The 26,132-nt window shown below is 51.3% G+C and overlaps 1 protein-coding gene across 1 annotated transcript; it reads right to left on the reverse strand.

Annotated features, from left to right (window-relative positions):
- Positions 1–25,758, reverse strand: LOC140430071 (gonadotropin-releasing hormone receptor-like). The gene is made up of 3 exons (XM_072517610.1): positions 25,220–25,758; positions 17,431–17,638; positions 1–245 (listed from the first exon to the last, which is right to left on the reverse strand). The coding sequence occupies exons 1-3, from the start codon at positions 25,721–25,723 to the stop codon at positions 1–3; spliced, it is 957 nt and encodes a 318-aa protein (XP_072373711.1). The 5' UTR covers positions 25,724–25,758.
- Between the last annotated feature and the right edge of the window lie 374 nt (positions 25,759–26,132).

The following is a 26,132-nucleotide window of genomic DNA, read 5'->3' on the forward strand; positions in this document are numbered from 1 at the left end:
CTAAAGAGAAAAATACCCATAAATAAATGGATCGAGACAAGGATTTAGTAACCCAAAGAGAAATAAGAAGTGATTGATAGGATCGGGCAACTTATTGTGTAGATCAGAGTCAAACCAATACCAAATTCCCATCAAGTAGTATGGCGTCCAGCAGATAATGAAAGAAGTGGCAAATGCTATTGTCATTTTTATTGTTTTCGTGCGAGCTTGTGGTAAGACATTCCTTGATCGGCCCAGCTCCATTTCTGCAAAATAAATATTGAGATAAATTCAGCATTTCCTCAAGTAACATGGAGGTCAGCAGTGAACACCAGAGTGCACAATATGTTAAATAAAGCATAGAGATTTCATATGTTTCTAAGCTAACCTCAAGGAAGGACATTGAACAGTCCTGAGTGCGAGTCAACTGGAAACCCAGCTGATCTCAGTGGAACCAGGGAGCAATACTTTCAAATTTGTACAGCCAACTTTATTCTTCCCAGCTTTGCAAGTGACATGATCCGACTCCATCTCTAATCTTGCACAAAATATATGTAACACTGTATGTATTAAAAAGAAAATGGGATTGCTTGATGCTGGGCTAGAATATTGGTCTTTCACTTCAGGGACCTGGATTGATAAAAAGCCAATGCCCTATTTTCTGTAAGGATAATAGAGAATGAAATAGGGCAGTTTTCGTTCAATTGGGATTGGCATTTTACTTGGGAAAAAATAAGCCATGATTTTGAATTGCTAGCACTAAATGAGAAGGATTACTTAACAGGAGCAGAAATGCCTCTCAGGTTGGTAGTGCAAAACAAGTGATATTGCACAGATTGCCCATTATATATCCCTCCCCCGATAGGCAATTCTATTGAAATCAGCGTTGATGCAATTCTACATGTTTTGCATTGTGTCCAAGACAAATTTTAACCCAGAAAACCTTGTGCAGCAGATGTGCCTAGCAGTTAGTATAATGTTCAGCATTTTTAAAGCATTATCTGAAATGTTTTAGACATAGGAACATAGGGTCATAGGAACTGGATTAGGCCATTAAGCCCATCGAGCCTGCTCCATCATTCAATACGAACATGGATAATCATCCACTTCAATGCCTTTTCCCCCACATTATCCCCATATCCATTTACATCATTGGCCTGTCAATCTTTGCTTGAAACATACTCGATGGCCAAACTTTTCTGGCGCTCGCCGCCAGCGGGATCTACCATTCCTGTCGATGGCGACCCCCTGCAGTGCGTTCCCCGGCAGTGGGAGGTATGGGGTGCGAGATAACCCAGAGACATTGGCAAGACCGGTAGATCTCACTGCCGGCCAATGGCGGTCGCCTCCTCCACCGGAAAATACGTCATGGGGGGGAGGGCACTCTGTGCAAAATGTACATCTGATTGGACCAAAAGATCATAGGCCGTAGGAGCAGAAGTAGGTGATTCGGTCCATCAAGCCCGCTCTGTCATTCAATGCGATTATGACTGATCTGATGCGATAATCCTCAACTCCAGTTCCCCACCGTATCTCCATAACCCTTGATTCCCTTACTGTTGAAAAATCTGTCTACCTCAACCTTGAACACAATTATTGATTTAGAGTTATTGTCACATATACCGAGGTACAGTGAAAAGTATTGTTCTGCATACAGTCCAAGTAGATTGTTCCATACATAAAAAGCATATATTGACCCAACCTCTATCGTCCTCTGCGGTAAAGAATTTCACAGATTTATCACCCTTTGAGAGAAGAAATTCCTTCTCGTCTCTGTCTTAAATGGGTGATCCCTTACTCTGAGATTATATTGTCTGGTCCTAAACTCTCCCACAAGGGGAAACAATCTCTCAGCATCTACCCTGTCAAGCCCCCTGAGAATTCTATACATCTCAGTAAGGTTACCAGTCATTCCTCTAAACTCCAATGAGTACAGGCCCAATCTACGCAACCTCTCCTTAAAAGAAAACCCCTCCATACCCGGGATCAACCTAGTGAACCTTCTCTGGACTGCCTCCAATGTCAGCATATCTTTCCTTAGATAAGTGGACCAAAACTTTTTACCGTATTCCAGATGGGGTCTAACGTGCCTCGTATTGTTTTAGCAAGACTTCCCTATTTTTATACTCTATTCCCTTTGAAATAAAGACCAACATTCCCTTTGCCTTCTCTATTATCTGCTAAACTTTCATGCTAGCTTTTTGTAATTTATGTGCAAGGATCCCCAAATCCCGCTGTCATGCAATTTGCTGCAGTCTTTCTCTATTTAAATAATAATTAGTTCCTTCATTCTTCCTACCAAAGTGCATAACTTCGCATTTTCCTACATTATATACCATCTGCCAAGTTTCCGCCCGCTTACTTTACCTGTCTCTATCCTCTGTAAACTCTGTGTCATCATCACCACTTGCCTCCCCACCTATTTTGTGTCATCCACAAACTTGGCAATAGTGTACTCCCTTCCCTCATTCAAGTCATTGATATATGTTGCAAATAATTGTGGTACCAGCACTGATCCCTGTGGCACTGCACTAGTTACAGGTTGCCTCCTGAGAATGCCCCTCTTATCCCAACTCTCTGTCTTCTATCAATTAACCAATCCTCTATCCATGCTAACATACTAACCCCATCACCAGGGGCTCTTAACTTATTAATTAGTTGTTTTTGCGGTACCTTATTGAACTCTTTTTGGAAATCCAAGGATATTACATCTACTGGTTCATCTTTATCTATCCTGCTCATTACTACCTCAAAGAATTCTAATAAATTTGTTAGGCTTGATTTCCCCTTCATGAAGCCATGCCGACTCTTAGTGATTATATTATGTATTTCTAAGTGCTCTGTTATTACATCTTTGAGAATGGACTCTAATATTTTCCTGATGACAGATCTAAAGTTATCTGACATATAATAAGCTGCTTATTGTCTTCCTCCTTTTTTGGATAAGGTTGTTCCATTGGCAATTTTCCAATCCTGTGGGACTTTTCCAGAATTTAATGATTCTTGGAAGATAACGATTACCCAGTGCATTCACTGTCGCTGTAGCTACTTTCTTTAATATTCGAAGATGCAACCCATTAGCTTTGGGGGCTTATCAGCCTTTAGCCCCATTAGTTTCGCTGGTACTTTTTCTCTAGCGATAGTTATTGTATTTATTTCCTCCCTTGGCCTCTTGATTATTTAGTACCTTTGGATTTTATGGTGTCTTCTAACATAAAGACTGATGCCAAATATTTATTTAAGTTGTCTACCATTTCCTGGTTATCAATTATTATTGCCCCAGGCTCATTCTCTAAGGGGCCTATGTTCACTTTGTTATAAGGGGAGGCAGTGGCATAGTGGTATTGCCACTGGACTAGTAAATAACTGATCCAGAGTAATACTCTGGGGACCCAGGTTCAAATCCCACCACTGCAGATGGTGAAATTTGAATTCAATAAAAATCTGGAATTAAAAGTCTAATGATGACCATGAAACCATTGTCATTAAAACCCATCTGGTTCAATAATGTCCTTTAGGGAAGGGAATCTTCCATCCTCACCTGGTTTGGCCTACATATGACCCACAGCATTGTGGTTGACTCTTAACTGCCCCCTCAAGGACTATTAGGGATGGATAATAAATGCTGGCACAGCCAGTGAGGTCCACATCCCATGAATGAATTTAAAAAAAGCTTGTTCACCATCACAATTTATCTTCTCCCTCTTTATTTTTTTTGGTCATCTTTTGTTGGTTTTTAAAACGTTCCCAATCCTCTGGCTGCTCTTTGCCACCTTGTTTGATTTTTATTTCAGCTTAATATTAACCGTTGTTAAATTATTCCCTTCCTAGAATCCTTCTTCCTCACTGGGATATATCTTTGTTTTGTGTCATGAATTATTTTCATAAACATCTGCCATTTCTGATCAACTGCATTTCCTGTTAAACTCCTTTCCCAGTCCATTCCAACCACCCTCATTCCTTTGAAATTACCCTCATTTATGTTTAGAACAGCTGCTTCCGATCCAAGTTTCTCACTCTCAAGCTGAATGCCAAATTCTACCATATTCTGGTCACTGTTTGCGGGATCTTTTACTCTGAGATTGTTTATTTAACCTGCCTTGTTACACATTACCAGATCCAAAATAGCCTGATCCCTGGTTGGATCCATTACATTTTGTTCCAGGAAACTGTCTCAAATGCACTCAAAGAATTCCTCTTTATGGCTACCTCTGCCAATTTGATTTTTGCAATCCACATGAAGATTAAAGTCATCCATGATTAAAGTAGTGCCTTTTTCAGATGCCCTCATGATCCCCGGATGTATTCTATATCCTACAGTATAGGTACTTTTAGCAGGGCAATTGACTACTTCTACCGGTGTCTTCTCCCCTTGTTATTTCTTACCTTCACCCATATGGATTCTACATCTTCTGATCCAAGACTAGTGATAATTTACCAAAATTCACTAGACACTGGGGTGGTCCCGGCGTATTGGAAATTAGCAAATGTGACACCACTGTTTAAAAAAGGAGGTAGGCAGAAAGCGGGTAATTATAGGCCAGTGAGCCTAACTTCGGTAGTAGGGAAGATGCTGGAATCTATCATCAAGGAAGAAATAGCGAGGCATCTGGATGGAAATTGCCCCATTGGGCAAACGCAGCATGGGTTCATAAAGGGCAGGTCATGCCTAACTAATTTAGTGGAATTTTTTGAGGATATTACCAGTGCGGTAGATAACGGGGAGCCAATGGATGTGATATATCTGCATTCCCAGAAAGCTTTTGACAAGGTGCCACACAAAAGGTTGCTGCATAAGATAAAGATGCACGGCAATAAGGGTAAAGTAGTAGCATGGACAGAGGATTGGTTAATTAATAGAAAGCAAAGAGTGGGGATTAATGGGTGTTTCTCTGGTTCGCAGTCAGTAGCTAGTGGTGTCCCTCAGGGATCAGTGTTGGGCCCACAACTGTTCACAATTTACATAGATGATTTGGAGTTGGGGACCAAGTGCAATGTGTCCAAGTTTGCAGAGGACACTAAGATGAGTGGTAAAGCAAAAATTGCAGAGGATACCGGAAGTCTGCAGAGGGATTTGGATAGGTTAAGTGAATGGGCTAGGGCTGGCAGATGGAATACAATGTTGACAAATGTGAGGTTATCCATTTGGTAGTAATAACAGCAAAATGGATTATTATTTAAATGATAAAATATTAAAACATGCTGCTGTGCAGAGAGACCTGGGTGTCCTAGTGCATGAGTCGCAAAAAGTTGGTTTACAGGTGCAACAGGTGATTAAGAAGGCAAATGGAACTTTGTCCTTCATTGCTAGAGGGATGGAGTTTAAGACTAGGGAGGTTATGCTGCAATTGTATAAGGTGTTAGTGAGGCCACACCTTGAGTATTGTGTTCAGTTTTGGTCTCCTTACCTGAGAAAGGATGTACTGGCGCTGGAGGGTGTGCAGAGGAGATTCACAAGGTTAATCCCAGAGCTGAAGGGGTTGGATTACGAGGAGAAGTTGAATAGACTGGGACACTAGGCATGGCGTCTCGTGGCCGTTAATTAGGACCGTTGTCGTCGTCGTCTGGAGAGTCCGGGGCCGAGCCTGATCGAGCGTAACCGAAGCGAGCCGTGGTTGTAGTAGTGGGGTGGGGTCCGTTGTTGCCGTCCAAGATGGCGTCGGGGATGGACAAAATGGCTGCCCCCATACATCGCACGTGGCTGAGGGGTCACAAGATGGCATCGGGGGTGGACAAAATGGCCGCCCCCATGCGTCGTACAGGTCGGGGGCGGTCCAAGATGGCGGCGCCCCTCCTCCCCTCGTGGTGGTCGGGACCCAAAATGGCGGCGTCTGCGGGTCGCACATGGTGTGCTGGGGGGTCTGGGGAGCGCTAGGACCGCGCGGAGTTCCTTCACTGCGAGCGCCAGGGCCGCGGGCGCTAGGACTGCGCGGAGCTCCCTCACTGCGAGCGCCAGGGCCGCGGGCGCTAGGACCGCGCGGAGCTCCCTCGCCGGGGACAGCGGTGGTCGGGGCCCAAGCCGGCGGCGCCGGCGGGTCAGGCGCGGGGCCGCGAGCGCAAGGAGCGCGAGGAGCTCCCTCACCGGGGACAGCGGCGGTCGGGGCCCAGGTAGGCGGCGCCGGCGGGTCAGGCGTGGGGCCGCGAGCGCAAGGAGCTCCCTCACCGGGGACAGCGGTGGTCGGGGCCCAGGTAGGCGGCGCCGGCGGGTCAGGCGTGGGGCGCGGGACGGGGGTGAGGGTGGCGTTCGGGACGCTAAAAACCCCTTCCTCTCCGTGGAGAGTGTTGGCCGGCACCCAAATCGGGAGCACCGGCGGCAGGTCGTACATGGACTGCGGGGAGGGGGGTTGGGGAGCGTAGGCAGCGTGCAGGGCTCCCAGTTCTCCCGGGACCGCGGTGGTCGGGACCCAAAATGGCGGCGTCTGCGGGTCACACATGGCGTGCTGGGGGGGGTTGGGAGGCATAGACTGCTTGTAGGGCTCCCTGTGGCCCCGGGACGGCGGCGACCTCGCGGGATCGGCACACCACCGCATAGTGGCCCTTTTTCCCGCAGCTTTTGCAGATGGCTGCGCGGGCCGGACAGCGTTGGCGGGGGTGCTTCGCCTGGCCGAAGAAATAACAGCGGGCGCCCCCGGTGCGACTCGGCGTTTGGACTGCGCAAGCCTGTGGGGTGTCCGGGGGGGGGGGGGGTAGGGGGTTTGCCGCGACGGGTACGTACGGGGCCCAATGGCCTGCCGCGCGGTCGGGGCCGTAGGCGCGGGTATTACGCGCGGCGACGTCTAGGGAGGCTGCTAGGGCCCGTGCCTCTGAGAGTCCTAGCGACTCTTTTTCTAGAAGTCTTTGGCGGATTTGGGAGGATTGCATACCTGCCACAAAAGCGTCGCGCATTAACATGTCCGTGTGTTCGTTTGCATTCACCGACGGGCAGCTGCAGGCTCGTCCCAAAATCAGCAGCGCGGCGTAGAACTCGTCCATCGATTCTCCGGGAGCTTGCCGTCTTGTCGCGAGCTGGTAGCGAGCGTAGATTTGGTTAACTGGGCGAACGTAGAGACTTCTCAGTGCTGTGAACGCCGTCTGGAAATCGTCGGTGTCTTCAATGAGGGTGAAAATCTCCGTGCTCACCCTCGAGTGCAGGACCTGCAGTTTTTGTTCGTCTGAGACTCGGCCTGTGGTCGATCTGATGTAGGCCTCGAAGCAAGTCTGCCAGTGTTTGAAGGCTGCTGCTGCATTCACTGCGTGGGGGCTGATCCTCAGGCATTCTGGAATGATCCTGAGCTCCATAGTCCTTTTTAGGCACGCTTAATAAATTGTAGCGCACACAGACTCCGTGAGACGAATAGAGTGAAGTCGATGAGGCTTTATTAAGCGTGTCTGTTCCCCCGCAGCTCGATAGTAAACTGGCCTGCAGTGGAAGGCACCGGCTTCTTATACTTCGCCTTCAGGGCGGAGCATGAGGTCAACGGCCAACCAGGACCCGGGATCTGTCAGCCAATGACATTAGGGCTTCCAGTCCCACATGACCCCCAATACATACTACCACAAGAAGGATGAGGGGGGATCTTATAGAAACATATAAAATTATGAAGGGAATAGATAGGATAGATGCGGGCAGGTTGTTTCCACTGGCGGGTGAAAGCAGAACTAGGGGGCATAGCCTCAAAATAAGGGGAAGTAGATTTAGGACTGAGTTTAGGAGGAACTTCTTCACCCAAAGGGTTGTGAATCTATGGAATTCCTTGCAAAGTGAAGCAGTTGAGGCTCCTTCATCAAATGTTTTTAAGATAAAGATAGATTTTTTTTGAAGAAAAAAGGATTAAGGGTTATGGTGTTCGGGCCGGAAAGTGGAGCTGAGTCCACAAAAGATCAGCCATGATCTCATTGAATGGTGGAGCAGGCTCGAGGGGCCAGATGGCCTACTCCTGCTCCTAGTTCTTATGTTCTTATGTAAGATCATTTCTTGCTATCGTACTTACTCCACCTCATACTAACAAAGGTACCCTTTCCTTCCTGCCTGTCCTTACGAAAAGTCACATACCACTGAATATCCAGTTCCCAGCTTTGATCTCCTTGTAACCACGTCTCTTTAAGGGATATATTACCCTATTATATCCTATTAACCTCTTAATCCTATTAACCAATTAACCTCAATTTGTAATGTTAATTAATTAATTTTGTGTCGAACACTACATGCATTTAAGTAAAAAGCCATTAGTTGTATCTTTTTACTGTTTTTTTCCCATTGACTCTATTTGCTGCTGTTTTATTATGTTTGTACACTCTGTCCCTTTCTGTCACACTCTGGGTATCATTATCAAATAGCTGCTTTGTAATTCTGTCATATTCTTTTGCTCTGTAAGCCTATGTGTCCCCTCTCCAGAACCATCCCCCACCTCTATTTAGTTTATAGCCCACTCTACTTCCCTAGTTATGAGGTTTGCAAGAACATTAGTCCAGCACAGATCAGACGGAGGCTGTACCAGGTCAGATTAGAATGTTGGAGGTTCTGTTGTTTAATTTAGTGCCTAACTCCACAAACTCTCTGCAGAACCACTTTCTGCTTTCTACCTATTCTGTTGGTACCTACATGGACTGCGACAATAGGATCCTCCCCTTCACACTACAGATTGCTCACCATCCTGCTCGGCCCAGTACCGCAAGAAACTTCAGAGAGTCGTGAACACCGCCCAGTCCATCACACGAACCTGCCTCCCATCCATTGACTCCATCTACACCTCCCGCTGTCTGGGGAAAACGGGCAGCATAATCAAAGACCCCTCCCACCCGGCTTACTCACTCTTCCAACTTCTTCCATCGGGCAGGAGATACAGAAGTCTGAGAACACGCACGAACAGACTCAAAAACAGCTTCTTCCCCACTGTCACCAGACTCCTAAATGACCATCTCATGGACTGACCTTGTTAACACTACACCCTGTATGCTTCATCCGATGCCAGTGTCTATGTAGTTACATTGTATATCTTGTGTTGCCCTATTATGTATTTTCTTTTCTTCCCTTTTCTTCCCATGTACTTAATGATCTGTTGAGCTGCTCGCAGAAAAATACTTTTCACAGTACCTCGGTACACGTGACAATAAACAAAATCCAATTCAATCCAATCCAAGAGCAGATGGTCTGAACCTTGGCACTGGGCAGACCACACGGCCGTCTGGACTCTCGCTCTTTGCTACATGAACAGTGTCAATCCACCTCACTATACGGTGCCCTGCTACCATTCCATTCTTATGTGTTCCTCCACTGGAATGGCATCCTGTACCACAGTGCCATGGCGAGTCAGCTCATCCTCCCTGTAGCCCCCATTCTCATCCAGACAATCTGAAAGAACCTCAGACCAGTTGGACAATTGCAGAGGCTGGCACTCAGGCACTCCTGCCCTATGGGTCGCCATACCTGCTTACGCTGCAGTCACACCCTCCTCTCCCTGACCGCTTTCCAAATCAAAAGATTCTCTCTGAAGAGGTGTGACTGCTTCCTGAAACAAAGTGTCCAGGGGACTCTCGCCCTCCCTGATGTGTTGCACTAAATCTTATCACATACTCCAGTACTATTTTAAAACTTTGGAAAATAGATCAGGCTACTTACCGAATACTCACCAACAGCTCCCCCCCCCCCCCCCCCCCCCCCCCCCGTAGTACACCAGAAACCAATTCCGACAGGGTGAAAAAGTTGGAAAAGCAAAGGACTACCGCCCTCCCTTCTCAATGAACTCCCTTCTCTCACCAAACACCCACATTCTGTCTAAACTCACACTTGGGGTTGTGCAAATCGGTGGCGCAGTGGTTAGCACTGCTGCCTCACAGCGCCGAAGACCCGGGTTCGATCCCGGCTCCCGGTCACTGTCCGTGTGGAGTTTGCACATTCTCCCCATGTCTGCGTGGGTCTCACCCCCAAAACCCAAATGTGCAGGGTAGGTGAATTGGCCGCGCTAAATTGCTCCTTAATTGAATAAGAAAAATAATAGGGGTATTTTAAATTTATTTTTAAAAAAGAGTTATGCAAATGATGAAGGTGAGAAATCAGACACACACATAAAATGTTTGCATGGCTCACCTTTGAAGGTTATGCAAACAGTGGCCTGAATTTCCGCTTCTAAGTTGGGAGCACAGAGTCAAGATAAATCCCTTCTCCACAAACCTGACTCTGGAGAAAGTGCCCCAGACAATCCAATTTTCACTCTGGAAGAGGGGTGGCTCTTAATCAGAGTCAGCCCACCACCCCTGGGAGTGCTGCAGAGGACAAGGGACTGCCAGGTGTGGAGGCTGCTGGGTGAAAGGCCCGCCTTGGTAATCTGGGACTTTGTCCCTGATGTACAAAATAAAATAAGACAAAACACAGCCCTCTGGCCCTCTCTCCTCAATCCCCCCATTTCCACACACTCTCCATGCCCTATCCATGCCAACTCATGCCTCCCACCAACATTCAGTGCCCCTTTTCCTCTTCATGCCAACCCAGGCACCTGTACCCACCCTTTATAGCCCTTTATATCCAATATGCCAATCTATGCCCCTCTATCCACTGCCAAGACCAGTTGTAGCCCAATACCAACTTAGTGTCAACCAATGCCCCCCAAGCACTTGTATTCATGGCCCCACATCAAATAGTTTATCAGCATTTGGAGCTGTCAATCAAACTATGAACTGACAGGCACCCTATTAAGATAAAGAAAGGTGGTGAACTTAGACATGCAGCACAAATTCTATACTGATAATTCTGAGACCTATTTCACCCCCACACCTACCCCTTCGCCTCTCCCTCCCCAGGTGAAAATATTTGGTGCCAGTTTTAGGGATGGGACTTCCAGAATCAGGGGTGGGATACTCCGACTCCCGCCGGGTCGGAGAATCGCCAGGGGTCGGCGTGAATCCTGTCCCCACCGGCTGCCGAATTCTCCAGGAGGAGGTGGTGCCACGGTGACGGAGACGCCCCATGAGGTCCCGTGTGTCCCGGCCCCGCTCGTCGTACCAGGACCTCATGGACCGGGCGTGCAGGAGGAGACTCCGGATGAACCAGGAAACCGTCGCCCATATCTGCCACCTGATGGCACGCCTGGCACCACGTGGCACTGGGGGAGGACACCCTCTCCCCGTGGCGTCAAGGTTACGGTGGCCCTGAACGTTTATGCCACGGAGTCATTCTAGGCGCCGAGTGGGGACCTGACCGGCATCTCGCAGACATCGGTGCATCGGTGCATCTGTGTAGTGACAGATGCCCTATATGCCATTGCGGACCGCTACATCCAGTTCCCTGTGGACCGGGCCAGCCAGGTTGCCCGGGCAGCGGGCTTCGCTGCGGCGGCCGGGATGCCCATGGTCCAGGGGGCGATCGATGGGATGCACGTTGCCATGCGGCCACCTGCGGATAACAGGGCCGTGTTCATGAATAGGAAGGGGACCTATTCCATGGACATTCAGGTAGTCTGCGACCACCGCATGATGATCCTGCACGTCTGCGCCCGGTACCCGGGCAGTGTACATGACTCATTCGTATTGGTGCAATCTTTCATCCCCACCATGTTCGAGGGACCTCCCCCCCGGCTGAATGACTGGTTGCTGGGCGACAGGGGCTACCCATTGTGGTCGTGGCTGATGACGCCTGTACAGAGGCCACAGACTGACGTGGAGATCGCCGACAACAATGCCCATGCAACTACCAGGGGTGTGATAGAGAGGTGCTTTGGGATGCTGAAGATGCGCTTAAGGTGCCTGGACCGCTCTGGAGGGGCCCACCAGTACCCGTCAGATAGGGTCGGCCGCATCGTTGTGGTCTGCTGCGTCCTGCTCAACATAACCCAGCAGAGGGGCGATGTGCCACAGGCACAGGAGGGGGAAGGGGAGGAGCAACGCAGGACGAGGTGCAGTCCTCCCCAGATGAGGAGGATGGGGGCAATGGTCAGGACAGACAGGCTGGACATGGGCGGGAGGCTGCCCACCGTTACCGGCTGGGCCAGCGGGCACGGGACAGGCTGATAGCCGCCCGGTTCACAGGCTAGGGGGTCGTGGGAATCGCCGAGTATGGGCACAGACTGCACACCACGGCACCAGCCGACCACCCTCACCCCAACCACCCACCCACCACCAACCACCCCACCCCCCCCACCCACCCAGCACCAACCACCCTCAGCCCACCCATGAGGTCCCGTGTGTCCCGGCCCCGCTCGTCGTACCAGGACCTCATGGACCGGGCATGCAGGAGGAGACTCCGGATGAACCAGGGAACCGTCGCCCATATCTGCCACCTGATGGCACGCCTGGCACCATGTGGCACTGGGGGAGGACACCCTCTCCCTGTGGCGTCAAGGTTACGGTGGCCCTGAACGTTTATGCCACGGAGTCATTCTAGGCGCCGAGTGGGGACCTGTCTGGCATCTCGCAGACATCGGTGCATCGGTGCATCTGTGCAGTGACAGATGTCCTATATGCCATTGCGGACTGCTACATCCAGTCCCCTGTGGACCGGGCCAGCCAGGTTGCCCGGGCAGCGGGCTTCGCTGCGGCGGCCGGGATGCCCATGGTCCAGGGGGCGATCGATGGGATGCACGTTGCCATGCGGCCACCTGCGGATAACAGGGCCGTGTTCATGAATAGGAAGGGGACCTATTCCATGAACATTCAGGTAGTCTGCGACCACTGCATGATGATCCTGCACGTCTGCGCCCGGTACCCGGGCAGTGTACATGACTCATTCATATTGGTGCAATCTTTCATCCCCACCATGTTCGAGGGACCTCCCCCCCCCGGCTGAATGACTGGTTGCTGGGCGACAGGGGCTACCCATTGTGGTCGTGGCTAATGACGCCTGTACAGAGGCCACAGACTGACGTGGAGATCGCCGACAACAATGCCCATGCAACCACCAGGGGTGTGATAGAGAGGTGCTTTGGGATGCTAAAGATGCGCTTAAGGTGCCTGGACCGCTCTGGAGGGGCCCACCAGTACCCGTCAGATAGGGTCAGCCGCATCGTTGTGGTCTGCTGCGTCCTGCTCAACATAACCCAGCAGAGGGGCGATGCAGGCACAGGAGGGGGAAGGGGAGGAGCAACGCAGGACGAGGTGCAGTCCTCCCCAGATGAGGAGGATGGGGGCAATGGTCAGGACAGACAGGCTGGACATGGGCGGGAGGCTGCCCACCGTTACCGGCTGGGCCAGCGGGCACGGGACAGGCTGATAGCCGCCCGGTTCACAGGCTAGGGGGTCGTGGGAATCGCCGAGTATGGGCACAGACTGCACACCATGGCACCAGCCGACCACCCTCACCCCAACCACCCACCCACCACCAACCACCCCACCCCCCCCACCCACCCAGCACCAACCACCCTCCGCCCACCCGCATGCACACCACCCCTCCATTGCACATCCACCTGCGGCACAACGGGCCGGGCTCACACGGTCGCCGGTGAAAGCGTGTCTCTTGCAGGCCATGGAGGATGATGCCAATCCGCTCTGCAATGAGCTCTGGGCTCGACATCGTTGGACAATGCATGACCCATGGCCACAGTGCGTACCTCCTTCCGGACCATCCCTGCATGCGGCCGTGACACTGCAGCACACGGTCCCATCGTCTGCCCGGGGGGTTGGCGAGGGCAACCCGGGGGGAGGGAGGGCACTCTCACCTGAGGCCGACATTCTATCATCCCTCACACACACACTGGCGCTCACCTCACACCAAACCCCCGCACGCATTGAAAAGAGCACAGAGGCAGTTTCTGTAGGTGTGAAAGTGATTTTAATAACAAATAGTTCATACATGTGCCCTAGCCCCAGAACTAATCTGTGCCCTGCACCCGTGCCAACTTACTCAGTATCTAATTGTTTGGCCTTACGGGCCCTTTGACTACGTCTCGGTGGTTCCCCAGATGGTACAGCAGAACTGGAGGTGGACTCCTGTGATTCCTGCCCTGTGACTCGGGATCTCTTTGGCGGCCGTTTCCTGGGGCGGCCCGGCCTAGATGTGCCAGGCTGCGGCTTGGGCGACTGGGATGGCGAGCTGCCAGCCTGTCCTGCCCATTGTCCACCAGATGCACCTGGGATGGAAGGGTGGGAGTCCGAGGTGTCGCGGTGTACTGGGACCTCCCCTACAGGGGGACCCGGAACGGGCCCCAGCACCTTCTCCTCCCTTGGGGTGCCCGATGGCCATGGAGGATGATGAATACCCGCTCTGCGATGAGCTCTGGACTCCTGGTTTTGGGATGTGAATGGACCGACCATCCAACGCCCCCCGACGCCTGGCACTGCCAGTCCTGGAGGCCCGCCCTGGTATCAACAAGGGTCTGCAAGTTTGCAGCCATGGAGCTCAGGGAGTTGGCCATCCCTGTCTGTGCCTGGGCGACGCCGGCCAGCACCTGGGCAATGGCGCAGATGCCCTCAGCGATGGCCTGTTGAGGCTGGGCCATGGCCTGCAGAGACTGGGCCATTCCTGCTGATACTGCGCCACGGCGTTGAGCGTCTCTGTGATCTGCTGCTGGCTCTGGCTCATGGCTTCCTGTGAGAGGGCAGCCATGTCCTGGGCCGCAGATGCCACCTGCACGGAAAGCCTCAGGCCTTGCATACTGCTCCCCATGTCTGACACCGTCACACCCATTGCCTCCACTGCGGACGCCATCCATGCGGTTTCGGCCTGGGTGGCACGCATGACCGGCACCACTCCCAGCTCCTGGACGCGGGTGGACTCCTCCACCTGCGTCTGCAGCTGCCGCAAGCCGGCTGTCACCCCCTTCGATCGTCCCTTGGTCCGTGACTGCATCGGGTCTATGGGTGGGAGTGGTAACTCCAGGAACCCGGGACCCGTCTGGGCGGCAGATGGTTGCTAGGGCCGGGATGCCCTCTGACCGCCCGGCCCCTCGGCTGCTCCTGCCTCCACCTGCTGTACCGGGACGGTTGTGTTGTGCGCACCAGTTAGTGTCCCAGATGCAAAGTGCCCAACCGAGGTGAGTGTCTCTGCGATGGTGGAGGGTGTAGGAGATAGCAGTGGTGTAGTGGTGTGCTCCTCATCCGACCCGAAGTCCATGGTCCCCTGGAGTGGTGATTCGTGTCCACCCATCCCCTGTGTGTCAGTGTCCTGTGTGTCAGTGTCCTGGGTAGGTGAGCCCTGGGTAGGTGTGTCCTGGGTAGGTGAGCCCTGGGTAGGTGTGTCCTGGGTAGGTGATTCCTGGGTAGGTGTGTCCTGGGTAGGTGATTCCTGGGTAGGTGTGTCCTGGGTAGGTGATTCCTGGGTAGGTGTGTCCTGTGTGTCAGTGCCCTGGGTAGGTGATTCCTGGGTAGGTGTGTCCTGGGTAGGTGTGTCCTGGGTAGGTGTGTCCTGGGTGGGTGTGTCCTGGGTAGGGGTGTCCTCGGTAGGTGTGTCCTGGGTCGGCTGTGATGGGGGCCTGTTCCTGTGGCTGTCCCCCTCGTCGATGGATCTGGCCCGCCGGCGTCGCCGCACTCGCACGAGACGGGGGCCTCATCTCCCTGGTGCTCCGGGTCTGTCCCTGGCTCGTGGCCACCCTGGATCGTCCTGGGGCAGCCGGCATCCGCGGGGACGGGTGCGTCGATGTTTGGTCCTGCAATACACAATACAGCATGCATGGTTAGACATGCAGACGGGGATCGGGGGCATGGGGGATATGGGTGAAGGGAATAAGGGGGATATGTGGGAAGGGGGATATGGGGGAGGGGGAGATGGGGGAAGGGGGATATGGGGAAAATGGGGGAAGGGGGATATGGGGGAAGGGGGATATGGGGGATGGGGATATGGACGATATGGGGGAAAGGGGATATGGGGGATAGGGGATATGGGGCAGGGGGAGGTGGGAGAAGGGGATATGGGGAGATGGGGGAAGGGTGATATGGGGGATATGGCGGATAGGGGGGAAGGGGGATATGGGGGATAAGGAGGAAGGGGGATATGGGGGATATGGGGATTGGGATATAGGGGATATGGGGGAAGGGGATATGGGGAAAGGGGGTTATGAGGATATGGGGGATATGGGGGAAGGGGGTTATGGGGGAAGGGGATATGGGGGATATAAGGGAAGGGGTATATGGGGGATATGGGGGTAGGGGGATATGGGGGATATGGGGGTAGGGGGATATGGGGGAAGAGGAAAAGAGGGGCAGGCCATGGGGGTCTCACTTGGTGGTGCGCCCCCGACCTCTGCATCCGCAACTTCCCGGTCCTCGGGTCCGCCTGCAAGTTCTAGGGCCCTCTCCTCATGGATGGTGAGTGGTCGCATTTCAGCTGGACCCCCTCTGGTCCTCTCACGTGCCCGGTTGATATGTGCGCGCTTCTCCTGTGGGGGGCGGGTGGGTGGCAGGGATAAAGGGCAACAGTGTTCGGCAGTCATATACATGCGGACCAGCGGTTGTGTGTAAGTTGGCAGAGGTTCACAACCATCCAGCCTGCATGGGTGGGTGCAGCCATGTCAGTTGCACCTAGGGCTGTGCCGCACATCGGAGGTGGGAGGGGGTACTCATCCTGCTGCCCTGACAAGGTAATTGACCTTCTTGTGGCACTGGGAGCCTGCCTGCAGTGGTGCGGCCCTGCGGCTGTGTGCAGGGTACAGGGCCTCCCTCCTCTGCTCCACTGCGTCCAGGAGCGCCTCGATGTCCCGCTCGTGGAACCTCGGCGCTGCGCGGTGAGCGGCCATTTTGACAGGCCTCCGGGGGGCGTCTTTTGTGCTGCGACGTTGCGCAGCATCGTCCATGACGGATGACGCCGTCGCGAATGGTGTCACGCCGCTGCTAGCCCATTCCAGGACAGAGAATGTGCGTCGTTTCGGGGGACCAGACGCCGGAGTGATTCGCGACGTTTTTGGCGCCGGGTTCCGGCCATCACGCCAAGTATCAGAGAATCCCTCCCCAGGTCTCCAGCGCCAGTTTGGCTAAGTTGGAGACCCTGTCTGGCTTTCCGCAATCTCAGGCCACATCATTTCTGGATGTGTGATGGCTGTAATAGGAGGTGGCAGAGGTTGTATCAGACGGGATCATCTTGTTTGGTCTCTTGGGCTACGTTTGGTCATCTCAGGTGGACAGGGAAGACATTTCCACTGCCCTTAATAAACCTGGGTTTAGAGTTTAGTTTTTGACCTTCCTAGGAGAGTTCTTGATACTGGATAGGATGGTGAGTGTCTGTATTGTGATACACAAGATATCATCATTATGTGGAACAGGCAGCATAGATCAGTAAGTCTCTTCTTGCCCATCATTACCTGGATGTCCAGGAAATCTAGGTGATGACCTTCAACCCATATATGTAAGCTCCGTTTTTATTTTTAAGCTCATGATGAACTGCTGCTTTAAGTTATTTACCGTAATTCAATTATTTTAACCTGCTGCATAATATATTTTAAACTCAGAAGTCTGTTTGGCATGAAACACATTACAGCTTTTTCCGAGTATTGAACACACTGGCCCTCCCCTATTAGTAGGTGACTGGAAATTTTGTAAATAATGCAAGCATACTGTTATCTTTTGGGCGCAGGGCACTTGTCATCTTGATGATTATTCTGGAATTACAGATCAGCATGATGAATAGAGGGATGACAAATAGGAATCCAAAGGTGAAGAGGTTGTAGAATTTCTGGTCCAGCTGACTCTGAAAGCTTCCAAGGGTTGCACATTGTGAGAAGGGAATTGGTTCGGAGTAGTGGATCATTTTGAAGAGGAACAACTACAGAAAATTAGAAAGAAAATCAAGATCAGTCATATAGAGCAGAACAATTCTTTATATTTACCGATTTATTTGAAGTATTATTTAATTGCTAATTCATGTGTAATTTGCATCGGTACTGATTTGTATTAAACTGCAAAAATAGATATTTGGTAATACCGAACTTGGGTGATGCTGGAAAAAGATATTTTGTTGAAGCTTTTTTTCTTGCACTCATCAGGACAATCGCAAGAATACCAATGTCAAGGGAAGCAACAACATTTAAAAAAAAGTATTTTTATTCCAATTTTCAACATTTTACATTTTACAATAACAAAAACATACCCAACATATTAAAACCCCAACACAAGAAACCATCCCTCCCCCCACAACAGTCAACGGTAACCAACTCTCTAAAATGCAAAATGAACAAACCCCAAGTCTTGTGGAGCACATCATTCACCCTCGTTAGGGTAGATTTCACCTTCTCCAGCGATAAGAACTCCATTAGGCCCCCCCAGCCACCTCCACAGGTTCTCCATTATCCACCTTGCTGGTTACGTCCTCAAAGAACTCAAGCCAAGTTTGTCAAGTGTGACTTACCCTTCACAAAACCACGCTGACAATGGTGCATTGAGCTTTGTCTTTCCAAATGTTCAGTCATCGCCTTCTGGATGATTGATTCCAGCAACTTCCTCACCACAGAGGTCAAGCTAACTGGTCTATAGTTTCCTACTCTATGACTATCTCACTTTTTGAATAGGGGAGTTATAGTGGCGTGTTTCCAATCCACCAGGACCTTTCTAAAATCCAGGGAATTTTGAACGTCATCGCCTGATCCGCGCTCTCAAAATAAAATTCCTTTGAACCATGAGTCACTCTCAGCATCGCCGGGTAGACCACTCCAAACCTCACGTTGCTGCTGTACGGCACCGCCTTCACCTGACCAAAGGCTGCCCGCCTTCTCTCCATCTCCGTCGTAAGATCTTGGTATATATGTACACCAACGCCTTTCCATTTCACCTCTCACTTCTGTTTCACCCAACTTAAACTTTCTCCTTTTCCTGGTAGCTCAGGAAGCCGATTATCACAGCCCTCGGTGGCTCATTCGTTTTAGGCTTCGGCCGGAGCGACCGACAGGCCCTGTCCAATTCACAGAGGAAAGGCTGTTCCACCTCCCCCATCAACTTGCCGAACATGTCCGCAAAGTACTCGGTCCGCGTCCGACCCTCCATCCTTTTGGGCAAGCCCACGATCCTCAAACTTTGTCTCCATGATCTGTTCTCCAGGTCTTCCAATTTGGCTCTTAGCCCTTTATTGTTCTCCACCAGCCTCTGCACCCATCAAGGTGAACTGGTCGCTCTGCTGCAGCAACACCTCCTCCACCCCCTTCATCTTCTCTCATTGCTCCCGAACGTCCATTGACGTCTTCGTCAAAGCCACCTTTATCAGGGCAACCATCCCCTCCACCCACTCCTTGAGAAAGGTCATCATCTCCCTTCAACGCACCTCTAAATGTTTGGTGAAAAACCTTTCGAACTCCCCCGATAGCACTGCGTTCAGAGTTTCAACTGTAATGTGAGCGGCCCCACCCAACAAACCAGCACCCACCATCTTCCCTCCTGCTGAACTCACAGCAGCACTCGTCGGCGGACTTTCGCTTGTCCCCTTCCTTCCCTGACCTTTCTTCTGAAACTTCGACATGCCACCGATTCCCCAGAACTCACCACACCAGATCATCCAAAAAGTACCCCTAAGACAGGGCATAAATTTATATCGGAGTCACAGGTCACATGACCTTGGTCTAGCTACCGCATGATGTGTCTGTACTGCCACCTGCTGAATGGAGGTCGCACACCACCTATGATATAACCCATACGCATATCACCACAGCATGCTGCTATGCAGAGGGACCTGGGTGTCCTTGTGCATGAATCGCAAAAAGTTGGTTTGGCGGTGCAGCAGGTAATTATGAAGGCAACTGGAATTTTGTTCTTCATTGCCAGAGGGATGGAGTTTAAAAAGAGGGAGGTTATATTGCAGCTGTATAGGACGCTGATGAGGCCAGACCTGGAGTACTATGTACAGTTTTGGTCTCCTTACTGGAGAAAGGATGTACTGGCTCCAGAGGGGGTGCAGAAGAGATTCATGAGGTTGATTCCAGTGTTGAGAGGATTGGCTTATGAGAAGAGACTGAGTAAACTGGGACTGTACTCATTGAAATTGAGAAGAATGAGGGGATCTGATAGAAACATTTAACATGATGAAGGGAATATTTAAGGGGGGGTACGGGGTGGTGGGCGATCCCTTAGCGGGGGTTGGGCTTGGTCGGGGGATGAAGTGTTCTGCGTTCAAGGTCAGGGGTCACTCCTGGGCCGGGATAGTGAGGGGCTTTGCGTCTGTGAGGCCTTCAAGCCATCGTTAAATATTGTCGAGACCTATAACAGGGGTAACCACAGCTGCAGCCTGTCTGTCCTACCAGACATTCCAGGACAGAGGCCTGTTCTTGGCTATATGCTAATGGTCACTTTAACCCCCTTTGACTGTGAGCAGCCTCTAGCTTCACAGCTGAAGGCTACAACAAATGAGGAATTGGCTTTGAGAGCAATTTACAATCCTTAACTCTTAAGTGACTTCTCGAGGATACACGTGCCATGTCTCAAAGAATGATTAGTGCATAAAGCATTTCAACCAAACTTTGATGCCTGAACAGTTTGCGTGAACTCTAGGAGTGTCAGCACCATAGAGGCAGCTGCCAACAATAAAACACTAAAGAGCAGACCTTCAGCACTGGGAACCTTCTTGCGACCAAAGGGTAAGTGGATAGGATCAGGGGAGGGCATCTGAGCACGGTCTCCCTCATGTTCCTGGCAGGGGTATAGGGGCTCCTGATGTGGCCGGGGGCGAGTGTGCAGAGAAAGGTTTGCTAGCACAATGGACTAACAGGAGAGAAGGCAGGAGACCTCAGGGTCGGGGAGGCCTGGGGTATTTGAAGGCCCCGGGATAGAAGCCCTAGCTGATTATTGATCTATCTTCTTCTCCAATTCCTTACAGGCTGGAGTTGTCGTTCCCACAGGGGTTGCCCTCGCATTGTTGGTGGCAGCCCAGGTGGCAAGATGCCGGAGAAGGCAGCAGCGACGATGCAGGCTTTCGATGAGATGACGGAGAGCATGTGCTTCAGGAGACATGGTCTCAACAAACAGACTAGGACTAGACAACCCATGGACGAGGAGGACATCCGCCCTCTGTGGCCATGAAGGTCATCGCAGCCCTGAACTTTCAAGAAACCAGCTCATTCCAGGGTTCAAGCGGGGATCTGTGCGGCATTTCACGATCTACAGCCCACAGCTTCATCTGGGAAGTCACGGACGCCCTGTATGCCTGGACAGACCCACCAAGATGGCCAGGCTGCAGGATTATCCTGCATCGGCAGGATACCCAGGTCAAGGGGACAACGGATGGGACGCATGCCGCCTTGCGCGTACTGGGGAATCAGGGAGTGCCCTTTTACAGGAAGGGGTTCCACTCCCTGAATGTTCAGATTGCGTGCGATTACTGCCTCCATATCATGCACGGGCCTGCTATCCAGGGAGTGTACATGACAGCTACCCCCTGGAGCACTGGGGGATCCTCTGTGTCTTCGAGGGCCACCCCAGGACGACAAGTTAATTTTGAGAGACAAGGGGTACCTGCTAAGGTCCTGTTTTCTGACGCTGATGTGGAGGCCTGAGACCGAGGAGGAAACCCATTACAATAGGCCCCATGCTGCCACCCGGGCTGTCATTGAATGGAGGGTCGGACTGCCTAAAATGTGGTTCTGTTGCCTGGATCGCTCTGGTGGTGCCTTGCCCCCGAAGGTCTCTTGCTTTCTGGTGATCTGCTGTGTCCTCCACAACCTGGCACAGCAGCAGGGTGGCATGCTGGGGAGGAGGAGGAGGGACATGCGGCCTCGTCTGAGGAGGAGTTGGACCAGGAGGAGCTGGAGGATGGACCTGGGAGGAGCCGCAGGAGGAGAGGGAGGATGGAGGACAGGCGGCGGTGGCAAGGGTCTGACACGCCCGGAGGACCAGGGAGGCCCTCGTCCTCACCATATTCTCATTGGACAAGGCTGAGTCCATCAGCTCATCCCCTTTCCAATTTCCCCCCCATCGCCCCATTTACCTCCTTCCCACTCCCCATCCCACCGGAGGAAAACAGCAGTTGGGGGTGCAGGCAGCGCTGATGTGAAGATTAACGTTACAGAGGCTGCACATTTATCAAGTGTAACAGGCTTTAATTTGAACATGTGACACTTCCATTCCCCCAGCTACAAATAGTGACCTCGGCCCCACCCACCCAGGCACACTCAGTGCTCCTCAATCTTCTTGATCTTCCATATTCCTATGTCTAGGTGTGTCACCAGGATACACATCGGAGGTGGTAGAAGCATGCTGCATTGTGCGGCTTGTGGCCTTTGATGCCCTTGGTGGATGTCCTTTGGAGGGCCTGGAGCCGGAAGGCCCTGGCCGACGTACTGGTGCCACAGTCGTCACCGTGCCTCCCTGTTCTGCCCACTTTCCTTCTGATGCGCCGGTGTCAGGCTGGTGGATTCGGAAGAACTCGAGACCGCCATTCTCTCCTTGGTGCCACCTGCCAAGCCCCGGGTTGGCCGCCAGCGCTTCCTCCTCCCTGACGGTGCCCAAAGGGCCTTGGCGATCTCCACAATGTGGAGGGGCAGCTGGAGTGAGCTCCAGAGGTCTCTGATTCCTCTGGCTCTGCCAGTCCTGGTGGCTCCCCATTGTCCCCATTGCTGTCTCCCTCGGATGTTCCTGCCTCCACCTGAGATGCATCAGCAACTGTGTGGTGCTCAGCAGATTGTGCCCCAAGAGCCTGTCCATTAATGTTGTCCACCAAGGTGTGTGTCTCTGTGCTGGTGGAAGATGGGGACCATAGGTGTGATGCATCGATGGTGGTCTCCTTGGAGCTCCCCATGGTGTCGATGGTGACCTCAGTGACTGGGCCATGCTCTGCAGTGCTCGGCAATGTCCACCAGTGCCTGAGACATGTCCGTTATGGGACATAATGTCGAGACCCTCAGCCATGGTTGTCACAGATTCAGCCATGCCTTGGGCACCACCCCTTAACATGTGGACATCGTGCTCAAAGCTTTCCACTGCGAATGCCACCCTGGCAGTGTTGGCCTCGGTGCCACGCATTGTCGGCATTATCTCCTGCGCCTGCACTTGGCTGTGCAGTCGCTGGAATGTTGCTGACATCCCCTCCTGAATGTCACTGCTGTGTCCTGCTCTGGGAGAACCTAGTCCAGAGGCTCGGCATCTGACTGGGACCCAGTTAAGTCCTGGATCCAGCAGATATTCAACTGCTGTATCCCTTAGATGCTCCTGCCTCCACCTGAGATGCATCAGCAACTGTGTGGTGCTCATCAGATTGTGCCCCAGAAGCCTATCCATTAATGTTGCCCACCGAGGTGCGTGTATCTGAGCTGGTGGAAGATGGGGATGATAGGTGTGACGCATCAATGGTGTTCTCCTTGGAGCTCTCCTCCGAGGTGTTCTCTTGGGTGGTGGAGGGGAGGGGGTGGAGGCAACTCCAGATGGCTCAGCCTCATCAGGCGGTGATCCTGCGAGACAATGGATGTGTGGCCTGTGAGAGGGAAGGTCGATCCCGGCCCCGGGTCACTGTCCGTGTTGAGTTTGCACATTCTCCCAGTGTCTGCATGGGTCTCACCCCCACAACCCAAAAACATGTGCAAGGTCGGTGGATTGGCCATGCTAAATTGCCACTTAATAGGAAAAAAAATAATTGGAAACTTAACAGGCGAGAGAGAAGGATCATTTTGTCTGACATGAGCTTGTACAGGTCATCTGGGTGAAGGGGCAGTGGATCCTGACCTCTGTGGTGCAGGCTGACTTCTCCGTCAGTGATTGTTCTCTCCTCGGCCAACCCCGCATGAGGATCGGATATGGGGAGGGTGTGAGGTGTCAGCCAGTGATTTGTTTGCATGGGGTTTGGGAATTTGAAGGGTGGCAGGCGGAACTGGCGCCAGGACGGAGGTGGTAACTTACCATTGCAGCTTGGTGCAGGTCGTCAGTCTTCTTCCGACATTGGACGGTGGTCCTCCTAGTTGGGCTGCCCACACCGACAGCCGCTGCCACTGCCTCCCAGCTGGCATTGCTGTGCCTGCTGGTCCTTCAACCCCCTCGGGGAACATAATGCCACGTCTTGCATCCACAGCGTTGATAAACCTGGCCAGGTCGACTGCCCCAAAGCGAGGAGCAGTTCTGCACACTGCTATGCTTGTGTGTTGACCAGGAGTGAGTGGGTGAGGGAGCGTTTAAAATGCAGCTCCCCTTTTTAGAGCTGAGACGCTGAGGCATGGGTCCAATGAATCAGATGGTGCGACAGCACATGGGGGGTAATTTGCAGCACTAAGTGCCTTTAAATATGGGCCCCAATCTTGCCAACGCAGCCGCCGGGAACAGCCTGCCAATTGCGCCCAAAATGACATTTCGGAATGTTTCCTTTAAATCTCCCCCTATATATGTAACAATGGCTCCACTATCTCTCCTCTACGTTTTTAAAATGTGCGAATGAACTCCATCTGGACTAGTGGTCTTCTCTCAAAATTTGATTTTATTATCAATTACTTTCTCCCTTTCTGTCAGGGACTGCACCAGTTCATGCCCAGATCTTAAGAGTGATTTTTTTTTGCACATTCTCAAATCTGTTACATTTAAAGTAAGATGTTGCCTTTGAGATGTATTTGAGTCACCTATACGATCACAAGTGATCCAATTCCATTTAATTACCTAGATTTCATTGCTGATGAAAAGTCCGACTCCTATTTCAGCTCGGAGGTTAATGACCAGCAGATAGCCCAGATTCAATTCTTAGCCTGTGTTGTTAGCTAACCAGTAAATGGGTGAGCTTGGGGCATTAAAATTGACATCAGTCCCCAGGGCTAAATAGATGAAATCACCCAGGGATTATTTTCTGGATTGTAACCGGTAGCCTCTCCTGGAGGTGTGCACGTGTGGATGGGGGTGAATGGGGATGCAATCCCCTTATAATCCTTCAATCGGGACATGAATAAGGGTCATGTTTGCCAAGTACATGACTGCTGCTCAAAGAATTTCAACCAAGAAATGCAGTCAATGCTTTTGGAAGAGTTTGGAGCAGAGACAATTAGAGGGAAAAGAAACAAACAAGAAGGTAGGGTTATTGCCAGCATATAGATAAGTCATATGAATGAAATAGAATACACTGTGGGGCTTATTATCAATTATGTGTGGCTGAGTTTGCTTCAGTTTGATGATAATTGTCAACCATAAAAACACGATCAAACAGCAGTCTATTGTTGAAATAAGAACATATCAGTGCTAACGGTCAGGAATTAATAAATAAAGACAAGGTTGTCTGTTACTAACTTTTAAAATTAAAGCCAAAGTCTACTCAGGCTGAACATCAAATATTAGGCATGCAAGAAGTTTATATTCAGCAGCAGCTGATTTATAGCTACAACAGCAAAGCTTTAAATCTTATTCTATAGAATCCACACAATAATGACTGTCAAAGATATGCACATTAGTATAAAGTTCACACCTGAGGTAAAGCCAAGACCATACTGAAGATCCAAGCCGTGGCAATCATGTACCTTCCACTGTGGGCACATTTTGTTGCGCTCTTCAAGGGATTTGTAATTGCCAGACAGCGATCCGCGCTGATCACCACCACCATGAAGGCAGGGCAGTACATGGAGAAGAGTTTGAGAAAGTTGAGGAGCTTACAAAGGAATTCCCCACCGTACCACTGAACCGTGATGTTCCAGACGCCATCCATTGGCATAACAATCAGGGTCTGCAGGAGGTTGGCCACTATGAGGTTGTTGAGCAGCAACTTAACGCGTGATTCTTTCTTCAGACTCTGCTTAGACAGCTTCACCAGGAAAACCGTGTTGCCGATAATGGAGAAGATCAAGAGGAAGAAGGTGATGGCCACTCTAACGACACCCGAGATGGTCAGACTTGGCAGGTGCAAAGAGCTGTTGAACGCAGTGTGTGCCAAGGTGTCGTTGAAAGGGAGGATGCAATTCTTTCTGGACTCCATGTAAGGCACCAAAGTGTCATTCTTCTGGGAGATTGACATGTTTCTGGGTGCAGGAACATCAATCGAACTGTGTCCTGGTGCTTATAACCAACTATTAGCTGGTTGTTTCTCACTCTGTCGGTGGCTGCAGCAATCTGGCGAGGTCAGATTTAAGCACAGATGAATATGATCCTTCACTAATGTTTATGAAACCCTGGTAATGAAAAGTGCACATAATCCCTATGCAACAATCTGCAGCACACTTGAATTTATTCGCTGGTGGTGTTGGTCTGGTTCTTGAAATCAATTTTGTTTTATCCTCATTTCATTATTTCAAATTTTGGTCTTATTTAAATTGTAATTTCTCTGAATAAATTAGCTGTGCTTTTAGTTTTATTGATAATAATCGAAGTCAACAACAATGTTCCCC

The sequence above is a fragment of the Scyliorhinus torazame genome, chromosome 9 (assembly GCF_047496885.1).
Source record: "Scyliorhinus torazame isolate Kashiwa2021f chromosome 9, sScyTor2.1, whole genome shotgun sequence".
In the NCBI taxonomy this organism is placed as follows: domain Eukaryota; kingdom Metazoa; phylum Chordata; class Chondrichthyes; order Carcharhiniformes; family Scyliorhinidae; genus Scyliorhinus; species Scyliorhinus torazame.

Excerpts from the sequence above, each read along its gene's own strand:
- LOC140430071 (XM_072517610.1), bottom strand. The coding sequence starts at position 25,723 with ATGGAGTCCAGAAAGAATTGCATCCTCCCTTTCAACGACACCTTGGCA. Across the intron at positions 17,639-25,219 it reads TGGTCTTGGCTTTACCTCAG|TTGTTCCTCTTCAAAATGAT; the intron begins GTGTGAACTTTA and ends AATTTTCTGTAG. Across the intron at positions 246-17,430 it reads CCTGCGCCCAAAAGATAACA|AAATGGAGCTGGGCCGATCA; the intron begins GTATGCTTGCAT and ends TTTATTTTGCAG.